Source organism: Nicotiana tabacum, chromosome 6 (assembly GCF_000715075.1).
Source record: "Nicotiana tabacum cultivar K326 chromosome 6, ASM71507v2, whole genome shotgun sequence".
Classification (NCBI taxonomy): domain Eukaryota; kingdom Viridiplantae; phylum Streptophyta; class Magnoliopsida; order Solanales; family Solanaceae; genus Nicotiana; species Nicotiana tabacum.
The window spans coordinates 147,259,123-147,273,687 of NC_134085.1; the positions used below are offsets into that span (position 1 = coordinate 147,259,123).

At 38.0% G+C, this 14,565-nt stretch overlaps 1 protein-coding gene across 1 annotated transcript; it reads right to left on the bottom strand.

Moving 5' to 3' along the window:
• Positions 1–714: 714 nt before the first annotated feature.
• On the bottom strand, positions 715–4,713 carry LOC107779368 (uncharacterized). The gene is made up of 8 exons (XM_016599792.2): positions 4,208–4,713; positions 3,503–3,647; positions 3,244–3,412; positions 2,753–3,023; positions 1,955–2,220; positions 1,661–1,876; positions 1,408–1,510; positions 715–1,215 (listed from the first exon to the last, which is right to left on the bottom strand). Exons 1-8 carry the CDS (start codon positions 4,359–4,361, stop codon positions 1,151–1,153), a joined length of 1,389 nt encoding a protein of 462 aa, XP_016455278.1. The 5' UTR covers positions 4,362–4,713; the 3' UTR covers positions 715–1,150.
• Positions 4,714–14,565: the final 9,852 nt, after the last annotated feature.

Consider the following 14,565-nt stretch of genomic DNA (forward strand, 5'->3'; position numbering starts at 1 on the left):
GTATTCCCAGTTCTCATAGTTTCAAGTGGAATCAACGCTCTAAGCAGGCTCTCTTCCAACCTTGATTTCAGAATAAAATTGCACAAACAAGAACTGCTAACATGGTAAATGGAATGCCAAGCTACGAGCAACATTGCGTTCTCTGGTCATTCATTTCCACCAAACAGGAAAAATGTTGTTTGCTTTATAGGAAGATTGTAGTGCAGAGATTGTTTATGCTACGAATTGTTATGTCTTTAAACACTCTAATCCACATTTTGCTAATACAACAATTTTTATCCCACAATCGACAAATTTCGGTGAAACTATCTATGCAAGTTAGATACCAATAATACAACGTTTGGTTTTTGGTATTGAACTAAGCATAACTTATGCAGAATTCAATACTGGAAGCCAAAAGATCTATTGGTATTGACGGCATAACTTATGTAGAGTTCAATACTGGAAACCAAACGATCTTAAAATTATACGGATTATATGCTGGAAAAGAACAATGTTATGCTATCCATAAAAGAACAAACTTTTATGGTTCTAGAGAGTAGCGGCTCTGCACCTGAGTCCCCTGTTATGCTATCCACTACTGCACTCTTTCTTTGCCGAAAAAGGCTAAAGCGAATAGAATATAATGAAATATATATATATATAGAGAGAGAAAATAAACCCATAAAGGAACTAACTTTTAGACATTTGCCTGACATATCAATCACCAACGAATTTCCCAAGAATTGCAGCTTTGCTTAAGAAAAAGAATTGACTTGTGTTTTTCACTATTACATTCGAGATAAATTGTCAAAAAGATTAAAGCTATGACATAAAAGTAGGCCTCGGCCGACACTTGAACCATGGCTAAGGAAACAGGGGGAAAAAAATCATAAAGTAATGGCTATCACAGCAGCACAATCTGAGAGAAATGAAAATAGTCGAAAACGTGTAAGTGTTTGTCTTCTAAGAACACAACCAGGGAACTAGAATAACACCACTAGCTTATCTGCCTCTTCCTTATCTGCTAGGCAGGAACAGCTCCATTTTGAATCCATGGTCATTGCTCTTTAACAATTGTAAGCTCAACTAATATTAAACCCTGATGGCCGATTATGGTAATAAGTAGACCTTTGCAGACAAATTTCTCATTGGATATTTGACTGCTAAATCAAGATGCATTTAATGGATCGGCCTCAGTATCCCTTTCCTTCATTGCTACCCAATCTTCTGCTTCTGCAATCAGCAACAACATTAAGTCAATCCATCGACGTTACATAGAGCAAAATAAGGTAATGCCATATTAAGTCATAATCAAGTACGATTGGTCATGTGTGAGAACTGATCCTGCCTCAGAATTGGTAATGCATGATCTTAAATCTAAGGCATCAATTTCCTTGCAAGCTTTAGAGAGAGCCAAGTACTTACTTGGCTTGTCTGCAATGGCTGCAAGCCGTCTTTGCAGGATGGATGCAACAAAGAGGAAAATTGAGCACATGCCAAACATCACGGTGATGGGGAAAGCATTGACCTTCAAATAGACATGAAAAGATCGTCAAAAACCGGAACGCTGAATTGAAATAAGAATTATGTATTGCAGCACAACAATTGCTCGGGTAACTAAATGTAAGAACCGGAACATGTGCAACACAGTTACTTAGGGCAGAAGAACGATACATACATTGTAAAGCACAATGCACACGAAGATGTTGAGTGGAATCCTGAAGAAGTTCATTATGGTGCTCCTTGCCTCCTCAGGAATGTATTGAGACCTCATCTTCATGATGGATGGCCAGAAGAGGCCACAGCAACCCTCGAAGGTGCAGAAGCCAAGAAGCTGGATACATCCAGAAAAGGAGATGCCTCCCCCTTTCACATTTGAAGGAGATACTAGGAACTGGTTCAATGAAATATGTTAAAAACCAACAAACCACAAGGCAGAAAACTCAAAAGAATAAAGGCATTTCCTACTTACAGTTGTCAGAATGGGCAGCAAGAGAGATGCAGAAGATACGACAAAAACAACTTGCATGTAACTCTCAACTTTAGGTGAGTTCTGGGCCATAAGACGAGCTGCAAATGAGCTTCCCAACATTGAAGCCAACATGAAAGTTGCAAAAATAAAACCATGGGGAATGTCTTCATCATTTGGGCTGAGAGCAGGAGTCCACAGAAACACAAATGTATACATTGAACCTTCAAACAGAGATTGTATAGCACCGAGCAATGCAATCTTCTCATCTGTCAAAGAAACCGTGCAGCAATAAGGATAGTGCAAAAGTAAATGTAAACAAAACAAAAAATCAAGTAATGACACAGTGTGCAAGAGCTACAAACTGAACAGCCAATCATTGAATATATCAAACAGATATACCACAAAGAATGCAGTATCAAGAGACCAGAAAAAGATGTTAAGTCCCTGAAAATGCAACCTACGCCTGCCCTTTTTCAGGCAGCTATGGAGCTTTAAGTCCCTGAAAATGCAACCTACGCCTGCCCTTTTTCAGGCAGCTTTGGAGCTTTAAATCATAACAGATAACCTGGGTGCAGAAATGGTGCGTTCCTGTAACCTTAAAGATAGCAGAATGTAATTAACCTTATAACTTCCCGAAACCACTTTGCTATGAAACTCTAACTCTAATAGATAAATAGGGAGCACATAGCACATCTATATCCATGTCAAATCTCATCCGGAAGGGAATCACTCTATCCACTTTGACAATGCATAGGTTGAAGATCGTCCTCAAAAAAACATAATGAGTAGCATATATACCTGAAGCAATGGCCACAGCTGCACCCTTGAATTGAGTGAGCAAGTCTTTGCTCTCTGATGCATCTCCATAGTTCTCCGACCATGATGATAATATGATAGCCATTCCAATGGCAAGAAAGCAGGCAGCAGCATCAAAAGGAGACACAGGGCCGAGATTTAATGAATCAACAAGAAAATTCCCAAATAATCCAGCGATAATGGCAACAAGACCATTTCCAACGAATATTGCCTTGGAGAAAGTTAGTGAGAGCCATTGGGAGTCAAAACCCCTCTGCACAAAGAAAGCAAGTAATATATTAAAACTTCATAAAAATATATTAGATTAATAATAAAGAAAAACAAAGAGCAAACACTTGCTATGTTCCTTCAAAGGATTGTACGTTGTATCTCAAGGACAATGATAGTACGATCAACAATGTATAAAGATCAAATTTAACAGTTAGGATTTCCTACTTAAAAGGCAGCTTGATAATAAGGACATGTCATGTCACCTTAAAGTGTTCAGCTACAAGCCATGACTCAAATGCTGAAAACAGTAGAGATGTAGCAATGCCACCCAAAACACGTCCAATCATCAGAATCTTGTATTGAGGGGAATGCTTGGTGATGCAGCTCAGTATGTAAGTGATACAGTACGTTACACATGCCCTCTTCCGACCTCTGAAATTTAAAATGCAAGTAGATCATGCAAACAAGAAACTTTTTGGTATTAAAAGATGATTATTGACACAAAATATTCTGAAAGCCTACTGTTTGTCAGCAAGAGATCCAACAATTGTGCCAAACAACATGGAAGATCCAAATCCAGCAATAAAGAGCTGTCCAATATCCCCCTTTCCAAATCCATAAGTGCTGTAAAGGTAGTATACATATGGACCCTGTAGCCAATCACCGGCTATGGCCACAAAATACCCAAGCGTTAGCAAAGGGAAACACCACCATTCACATTTCACACAAATCATAAAGGCTGGAAGTATCACCTACTCATATATATTATTACTCCATATATAATGTAATTGTTAATTATGGAATTATTCCAGCATAGGATCAAGAAGTAAATACTTAGCCTCTTTTGTTTTTTAGTTGTGCTAATGATCACTGGAGCCTCAAATAATCCATAGGCAATATGAAAAAATAGTTGCTTAGATAATACAGCTGGATTGACAAGGAATCATTAAATGAAATGCTCATGCACAGATCTAAAGACCATTAAGCAAATTAGGCTGCATATCAACACTTCAAGACCCAATCTACTCGTTCAATTTGCCTCAAAAGCAACCCAAAACTCAGATCCAAATAGACAAGATTCAAATTCCGATAAAGTCCACGCTCAGATAATCAGATCGAGCATGTAAGTAAGAGAATTCCAACAGACACTAATGTGAAAATGCAGAGCGATTAAATCAATTAGAGGTAAGAAACGGCTCAGATCTGAGGAGAAGAAAAGGAACGTACCCATCATAAGAGAGTAAACAAGAATGTAATTATTCTTGAATGAATTGAAAGCCTGAGAAGTTGTGATTCGATCTTTGTTGCTCTTTCCACCCAGCTCCAGAGCTGCTACCACTGCGGCCAGAGCCCCAAACACCACGTAATAGAACAACTCCATTTTCGCACCAGTACTCGAACTCGATCTCTACTGGCATTCAGATTATATACTTATACGTACAAATCAGTGTGTGTGTGTGTGTTATATATGCAGAGAAGCGGGGCAATGTATACGCGGTTTCTTCTCCGCTGTAATCCTCTAAAGACATGTTACTTTTACTGTGACGATTTATCAGATTTAATCTCGGCCTTTGGTTATCGACATACTGACACGTGGCGACGAGGAATTGCGTGATATCTGTCGGTGGTTATGTACCCAACTTCATAGTATCCCTATGCTCCACAACGGAGGATAATTTGGATATTATTAATTTTGTTCATTTCATTTTCGATAGGGGAAACCTTTGTCACGTTCTGTAATTTAAGACGCAATGCCAAAAAAATTCATAGATGAATGCACTTGTTTTTATTCGCTTTCAACAGCACCATTTAATATCACATGGGCTTTCTTTGATTTTTTGCTTCTTCTATTAATTTTGCACTGTTCATAACCAGAGGTTAACCGACAGCATATATATGCGTAATATTTTTGAACTTCAATATTTGTAACCATTGGACAAAATTTTTGTTAAGAGTGTTTCAATTGAATTAATAGCTTTTACTAGTAAATAGTAATCTTCTTTTTAAATTGATAGTCATGTTCATACGCAATAAATTTTCAACTTCACTAAAATATTCATGTCAATTCTAATGTTGCCAAACAGACAAATCTGCGATTAATTCTATGTCACACGTTAGGAGTACATTGCGTGATTGGTTTTCCAATGCCCTAATAATTATCTAAAAGAGAATTTCAATGTAGTAGTAGAGTGTTTATCTAGTAGTGGAGTAACGTTAAAATTCCCAATTAAATGATGAAACATACAAGACATTTACTGAGTAGTTATTTAATTACTCGGACGAACCAACACGTACGTAGTTGTCAATCTCAAAACCTCGCCTAGTACAAAATTGACTTGTGCCTAACAACTGCTTCGTCCTCCGTTTCAGTGTATGTGACTTTATTTCCGTCTAATCAATTTCAAAACCTACTAGTATTAAATTTGAAAATCATTTAGCTTAGGTTTTATGTGATACCTGTAGTGAGAAATTTTATAGTCATACAAATATTTTGACATGTTTAAAGTTATAAGTTTTAAAATTCTTTTATTGTCTTGACATGTTTAAAATCTCAAATTCAATTTTTTTTTATTCCTTTTTAAATTTCGTGCCCAAATCAACTATGTGAATATAAATTAAGTTCCCACTTGATCATAAAATTTTGGAGCTTTTTTTTTTTTAATTTTATTTTTAAATATCTATATTTGTTTATAGATATTAATCAGTTTTGGCAAATTTTGAAAATAAAATCTTGAAATTTCAAAAACAACTCTAGGATATTTTTTGAAGTTTTTTATTCACAAAGCTTCGAATTTTTTTCAAGTAGAATACATATCCAAATAATATTTTAACTTTCAAAATCATTTTTAATCTCATCTTCAAAATTTTAGTTTTTTCAAGACGGAGGAAGTAGTAAAATTCTTACTTCCTCAAGGGTGATAATCATCTCTGAAATATGGGATATCACTTTTTTGCCAATTGACTCGTAGTTCTATGATATTTTCATGTTTCCATACGTTTGAATTTAGGAAGAGGTTTCATATTCAAAATATCAATAGATAATGAATCCATATCATGAGCAGACTATACTATGAAAAGAATGCCAAATGAGTAAAATCTATGGCACATAACGGCGTCTTTTATGTAGCATAAATCATTTTCCTCGTGAACTTATTTTATAATATTAGATTGTTTTAAATTATTGAAAAGACATAAAAATATATTTGAAGTGAACAGCAGACTAGCATCATTTCTGGACGCATATGAATAAGATTATTAGTGCACTTTTATTGTATACTTCAGTTCAACCAGTTTCTATAGTCAATTTGTTTCCTTCTCTCAACTGTCAATAAAAACACTACCAGAAGCCCATAGTTCTTGCCATAAATAGCTCATTTTTTAATTAAAAAAAAAGAATATTATACACACGCTAAAAATGAATTAATTTGTAACCACTATAACTAAACCATTGGTTAAAGCTGGCATAGGTAGCTCATGTCATATGATGAGTGCCTTGCACGAACAGCACTTGCAAATTACAAGTTACTCACAACCACCACTCTACTCAATTGTCAATCGTCATTTGAAAATTCTCTCTCTATGGCTGACAAGCTATTCTATTATTAGGAAAATTGTTAAAATACTGCAGCACTCTCCCCTTTATTCCGGAAGGCTAGTTCAAGACTATTGTCTTTTATCCTAATTTAGTCGGGATCTTTACACAAATAATTCATTATTTACTTTTCCTATAAATTATACACAGTTATATATAAATTTTATATATACTATATATTGCTCCCAAGGGCCTTGCCTTCAAAAATATAGTCCACGAAACGAGAACTCCGTTGGCCCACGCCCACCTTTAATACTATGATTACCATCAACTTTACTTTTGCATGAAAAAGAATGGAAGAAGATTTTTTAACAGGAATCAAAGAGACCATGGAATCCTCCTCCAATTGAAAAGAATTTTCCTCATGATGTAAACATCAATGCCATCAAATTATAGTTTGACTTATCTTTTAATATCTCAGACAAACTACACAAAATGTAGTATAATATTATAGGCCGACTCATTTTTCTCATAAGATAGTCCTTTTCCAACTAATGTGAAACCAAATAGCAGGCGGACCTCTAATTAAACCACCACCACAAACTTAAATTATCCACATTTCCCATGCATGGTTGCCGACTAATCCCTTCTCTAGATATTCATCAAAACATCTCCAAGAAAAAAGCAACAAACATTTAAGAGGAGAAAAGTTCCTAAGTTTTTTCACAAAAGTGAGAAACTACCCCGAGGTAAAATTTTGGTTCTTTTTTTTAGTTTTTATAAACTAACAGTGATTCACTCAAGCAGTAATTCCTCTATTTGCCCGATATGCAGGCTCGACCCACGGAGCTGTAATTTGTATGTCAAATTATACAAGGTAAAAAAGGAGTGGATAGCAGAGGGGATAAGCTGCATTTGCCTTTTTTGATATTTTTTCTAGAACAAAATAAATCTTTGAATTTATGGATTAGTAATAATCTATTGAGATGCCATTTCAGTGCCATCTTTCTGTCTAGTCTGATTCACCGGATCAACTAAAAACGAATATCATCTTTCCCTTACCAAATTACGAAAGGAAAAAAAAAAATGCGAAGATAAAAACTAGGTGTATCCACTAATTATGATAGGTGTATCACAAGTGCAATGGAAAATAAAACGAAGTCTAGGTTGGTCCTGGCTTCCTTAACTGGTTCATGATTCAAAAATTTGGAACCAGCCCAGGCTCCTTATTTTTGGGGTTCGGTCCGGTTAAATAATAGGTGGATCGGGCAGTTTAAGCTTTAAAGGGTCCATTCAGGGGTTCGGTTAAGGGGTCGACCCTGCCCACTTGACAAATCTTGCAGAATGCAAATAGGAAGCAAAGCTATGTCCATTTTAAACTCGGGATTAATGCATGCATATCTTTTACATAGAAAATTAGTACTCGTGTAAACTAGTAACTAGGCTACTTGGTTTAGAAAAGGAACAATGTCTAGAAGCATTGGAGTTTTATTTATGTTTTTTCATTACAAATGCAACATTAAGAGTAGGTAGACATAATTTTCATTTTTGTGTTCCATGTCCTTCTGTTTAAATGGCAAAAACAACTTTTCATTTGTGAAATATATTTCATCGAGCGTGAAAGATAAGTAAGGTAAAGGTAAAGGTAAAGAAGATACGACATATTCAAGTACGAAAGGATGTGAATAGTCGGGACTCCAGATATAGTTTGGGTTTTGGTTTAATTCACAGAGGAGACCCGAGTGAAAATTTTGTAAATCTCCAAGGATTAACATTCGAAGACGAATGTTCTAAAAGGGGGAAGGATGTTACACCCCGTAAGCTTAACAACCTTGATATCGTTATATATGTACATTTAATATGGTATTTTGAGTGGAACATTTTTGTAAAAAAATAATAATAATAATTTGAAAAATATAATTTTATACAGTTATTAATATTACTACTTTCGAATATATTTTAAATTATACACATAATATGAGAAGCGTTTACGAGATTCTCTTTATTATAAAGATAGAAATTATTCTATCACAAGAAAAGAGAATTATTTTTTTACCATTTTAAAAAAAAATTAAGCATACAAAAAATTTGTACTCTTTATATGAAACTAGAAAAATTAGAATATTGAGAAAATATATTTTTACATGGATGTTTTAATGAAATAATAGTTTATGTATTTATTTTATATGGTACCACATGACTGTATGGGTCGAAATTTGGACGATTATGACCGATATCTAGCGGAGCGAGGTCCCTACGATGTCGCATCTTAAGGATCGTAATGATGGACGACAATTGACAGTGGCTAGCGAATGCACGACGTCTGTGATCGAGTTGGCATGATAGGAAACAAAGAGAATATGCTTTCGAATATTCTTTGTGTTGTACTTTTCTCTTTTTGTGTAAAAGGGGAGGTTGCCCCCTATAAAGGAGACCAAACACTCTGTAAAAAGGGGGAGATTATTGATCACAATTCTAAGAGAGATATACGATTTTTCACTTAAAGCTGAGGATATCCATTACAAATTCTCTCTACACTCAAAGTTGTCATATTTCTAATTTGTTGTTCAGTTCTGAGATATAAAGTAGTATCGTTCATCCTGTTCGTTCTTTGCATCCTTCAAGCTAGATCTTATTATACTTGGCTGATATTTACCCCTTCAACTTTTCTAATTGATTTAATCAAAAAGGTTTCAATATCTTTTGATCAAACAATTTGGCGTCGACTGTGGGGATTTCTTTAGCTAAGATTTTAGTCTCATCTAGACTCTTGAAAGGGATAACCACCTCTTCCTAGCTTTGTATAAACTAACAATGGCAGGGAAAGGAGATGCAAGACTGAAAGCAATAGTAGGCATTACAACCAACCTTCTGAACACCATCAACGAAGATAGCAGGGAAGATAACGAAAATGAAACACCGGGCATCACACCCAGGAGAGACGATTCACCTTCCCGCACGAAAATGTAACTGCATAACACGAGAAGGAAGCATCCACATTTGCAACAGGAGAGGCACCACCAGTAGTACGAAGACTGCTGGAAGAATGGCTGACGAGTAATCTGAACGCCATACTTGACAAACCTGCCCAAAGGGATAATAGGAATGCTGCACATGCAGATGTCACGATAAACGCTGATGAGCAGGATGCCCCCCATACAGGTAACACTTATGTCGCTAATGACGCAGGTAATGATATGCTTGCCGATGTTTTAAAGAAAATGGAGAAGATGGAAAATGAGAATAAAGCACTCCGCGACCAAATGAAGGAACACCAAGAGAGGGTGGACAAAATACCAGGCACTCCAAAGTTGTTGCCAAAACGCGATGTTGGTCGATTCATCGAGCAGCCATACAGTGAAGAAGCGACCACCTATGCTATTCCAAAGACCTTCAAAATGCCGCCCTAGCTAAAGATATATGATGGTACTATCGATCCAGAGGATCATATCATCCATTACGTTACAACCGTGAAAGGTAACGATCTTTCAAAATAGCAGGTACCATCGGTGCTATTAAAAAAATTTGGCGAAACCCTAACAGGGGGAGCCTTGACATGGTACTCTCAACTGCCGACACGCTCGATAACAATGTTCGAGGAAATGGCAGATAAATTTATCACCGCCCATGCAGGAGCCAAAAAAGCAGAAGCTAGGGTAAATGATATATTTACTGTAAGGCAAATGCACAGCGAAGGACTCAGAGACTTCTTAGCTCAGTTCAACAGGGTGAGGATGAGCCTGCCGAATGTGTCGAAAGGAATGGCGGTAGCAGCCTTCCAGAACGGATCGAGAGCAACCAGAAAATTGCTAAGCATGCTCATAAAATACCCTCCAACTACTTGGGAAGAAATCCACAATGCTTACTGTGTCGAGGTACGAGTCGATGAGGACGACCTCAACGGTCCGACCCAATGGTTGATGTCAATTCAAACTGAAGCAAGGAAAGATTGTCGCAACGACGGTCGAAGAGATCAGTTTAGGCCCCACCTCGGCCGAGAAATGCATCAGCCTTACGTCAGGATGTTTGCCCCACCTCCACCATGGCACACATATGCTCCCCCTCGACATACATCACCATATCGACACGAGAAAGGTATGCCTTCACTCCTATCTACTCACAATTTTTGTGTTTCTCCTTCAGAAATAGTGTACACACTGGAGAAACTCGGTCCAAAGGTGTAATGGCCGCAAAAAATGAGGTCAAACCCCAGCACACCCGGAAGTCAAGCGCTTTCTGCGAATTTCACCAAGAAAGGGGTCACAAAATCGAAGATTGCATAGGACTGCGATAGGAGGTAGTGCGAATGCTGGGCCAGGGACACCTGAAAGAGTTGCTAAGCGATCAAGGACCGGCTAACTTTGCCCGCGGACGCGAACAGCCTTAGGAACCTCCAAAATTGCCTTCTCCCACTCGCACTATACAGATTGTAGACATATGATTTTTGACCCTCCCCAAGATTTTTTATATATTAGCGTAAAATATTTAATTTAGGCATAATATAGATATTTTAAGTAATTTTGACTCTTTTACTTTATTTTATTACAAGAAAACAAAAAAATCACAAAAATAGGTTCATTAATGTTTTGTAGTCATTTTTAATCTAAAGAAAAAATCTTAAAAAATATATACAACAATAGTATCGTATTTTTACTTTAATATGATATTTGAAAATACCAAAAATAGATTTGTTTTAATGGTTAGTTTTATTTTAATAATTATTTGAATAGTAGGAATAATTAACAAATGAGCCCGTATTTTTAATCTCGTTCGCAGCGAAAGAATAGAGCTTGGGCTCGAGCAACCCATCTTTAGGCCTAATTTTGGACCTAGCCCACAATTGCCAAGACCATAATTATTAGGCCCATACCCCTAAACTAAAACCCTGCAACCTAGACTCTACACTATAAAAGAATGTTTTAAGACTAAAAGAAGAGGCTGGAACGAAAAAAGCAGCAAAAACTGCGCATGAATAACGAAGAAGGAGGCTGGAAAAAACGAAACAAAACTCCCCCCCCCCCCGCGTCGTCTTCTTCACGAGCCCCACCCCCTCGTTTTAATCTCCTTGAGCAGCCATGAACAAGGAAGCAGCCATAAACGACCCCTACTGAACCTTCTCTGAAACTCGCTAGTACGCAGCAGCAGCCATACACGACCCATGCACGCCGGAGGAACGTACAAACCCCATACTCTCGTCTTCGTCTTCTTCACGACGACCTGAGCCGACAGCCGCGTAACACCCAAAAAAAAAACGATCCCTCCGGTACTCCATCTGCCTCACACCCCATCAGCGTTTCCTTCACTCTTCAATGCTGAACCCATCAGCAGCTGCTGCCTCGCCGGAGCTGATCACCGGTGAGTGACGACGCTACCGGCGAACCAAACAACACCCTTCATTTTTGCTTGCTTCAACCTAGAACAAGCTCACACCAGTAGCACGCGCCATCACACACACACGCACATGCTGAAGCAGCAATGAATGAAAAACGGGCTGAAAACAGTGAGGAGTTCAAAATTCGTTTAACACTTTTCCGGCGAGTTTCTGGCTGAGTCCCGATGACTATTCTGCTGGTTCCTTGTCGAGGTTGAGTCCATCTTGGGATTCATTTGCGAGATCCGTACAACGCCATATATTGAGGTTGTCACTGTCCGTCGAGGTCGTTCGAGATTTCAGTGCACTCCCTGTTTGGCCGATTTTATTTCCGACTGAAGCCTATTTTGTCGATCGAAGTTTTTTTTTTCTAAAATAATTCAGGTCTGCTTCTATTTCTCTGCTACTATTTAACTTCACAACATATTATTGTGTCATGTTTGTCACGTTTTTGCTTGGTCAATTGTCCGAGTAAACAGTTTTCATTGCTTTGTTCGTTGTGGAATGCTTTAATAGTACTCGTTTGTCGCATTTATTCAGTTGACTGTTATTTGCACTTTGGTTTGGTTTAATACATGTTATTTGAATTTGATGGCCAAGAGCAAGATGATTCTTTTGTTGTTGGAATTGAGTCTACCTAAGTATGCGCATGTCGTTGATTTCCTGGGTTGAAGTATTGAATATGGTTGGGTTTTTGAATTCTTAAGCAAAAATGCTAGGTGACCGTGATTCGAGTTGAACATAAGTCAAGATCTGTTTATTTTGAATTCGCTAGGCGCATGCTAGGCCTGTTAATATCATGTAGTTGCTCTCTTTTATTAGTCCATAAATAGTTTTGTTGTATTCATTAACAATATCGTAGTTTGCTTTAGACGCGTTAAATTTATAATTATCACAACAATTGTTAAAATCCCGGGGTGTATTTCATGTGACCCGGTTCTAATTGCCAACAAGGTTAAATAGAGCGTGTCGTGAACCACGGGTGCATTTCATGTGGTGTGGCTTGCGATATATTTTAAATGACCTTGAATTAATTCTTTAAATAAGTTAAAAGCGGTTAAAAGGTTAAATTTGCACATAGGTTCAAAATGTTCTAAAATTAGATTATTAAGCCGAATATAACAGTTGAGCGACCGTGCTAGAACCACGGAACTCGGGAATGCCTAACACCTTCTCCCGGGTTAACAGAATTCCTTACCGGATTTCAGGTTCGCAGACTGTTAAACAGAGTCATATTTTCCTTGATTCGGGATTCAACCAGTGACCTGGGACACCATAAATCTCCCAAGTGGCGACTCTGAATCTTTAAATGAAATAATTCCGTTTCGATTGTCCTTTAATTGGAAAAACTCCCTTGTATTTATACCCCTCTCGAGGGTGTAATGAAAAAAGGAGGTGTGACACAGATGATCATCAGCGCAGGCAATGGCGAAACAATCAATCATGTTAAATTCACCACCACACATAAACTCAGACGATCAATCACCCACGAACGGTATGATGACCTCGAAGACAGTATCATCTTCGATAAGTCAAATACCGACGGTTTGTCTTTCCCTCACTATGATACTCTTGTTATCACTTTACATATCGCAGATACTGATGTAAAAAGAATAATGGTAGATAACGGGAGCGACGCTTGCAATATCCATCCTCGAGTCCTTGGGTAGATGAGACTCGAAGATAAAATAATACCGCGCTGTATAACGCTAACAGGTTTTAATAATGCAGTTGAATGGACTTCTAGAGAGATAGTGCTACCCGTCCTAGCTGGAGGAGTCACCCTGAAAATGACATTTCACGTCATGAACCAGGAAACAGCTTACAACGCCATTATAGGATGCCCATGGATACACGCCATGCGAGCGGTCCCTTCTAGTCTCTATCAAGTGATCAAGTTTCCAACCCCATGGGGAATATTCAGCATTCGAGGAGAACAACGCACCGCACAAGAGTGCTATCACGTCGCCCAAGATTGCGCACACACCCAACAACTCAAAGGAGCGAGTGCGGAAGAATAGCAATCAGCGATGTCGGGAGCCAAACTTGACATACGGATAGACGTTATTAAGGACCCCGACATCATATAAGCATCCAAATCGACGATAGAAAATTGTGATCCCGTCCTACTAGACGGCAACAACAGCACAAAAAAGGCTTATATCGGGCACAACCTCTCGTAACCAGGTAAGTTTCATAAATTCTTGACTGACCATGCCGATCTGTTTGCCTTTTCCAATGCAGATATGCCAGGCATCCCAAAAAATATCGCCACCCACAAGCTAATTGTCGATCCCTTTTACCCGCCGGTGCGGCAAATGAGAAAGAAGTTCAACGACGCTATCAATGAAGTTGTCAACAAAGAGGTCGATAAGCTGCTCACGAATGGTTCGGTCCGGGAATCAAAATATCCTCAATGGGTCGCCAATGTGGTCATGGTGAAAAAGAAGAACGGAAAGTGGTGGATGTGTGTAGATTTCATGGATCTAAACAAGGCATGTCTGAAAGATTCTTTTCCATTGCCACACATCGACCAACTCATCGACACAACAACAGGGCACGAGTTGCTAAGCTTCTTGGATGCCTATTTGGTTTACAATCAGATCCTCATGGAAGAAGAAGACCGGGATAAAACCACTTTCATCACTCACCAGGGAACATACTGTTATAAAGTGATGTCGT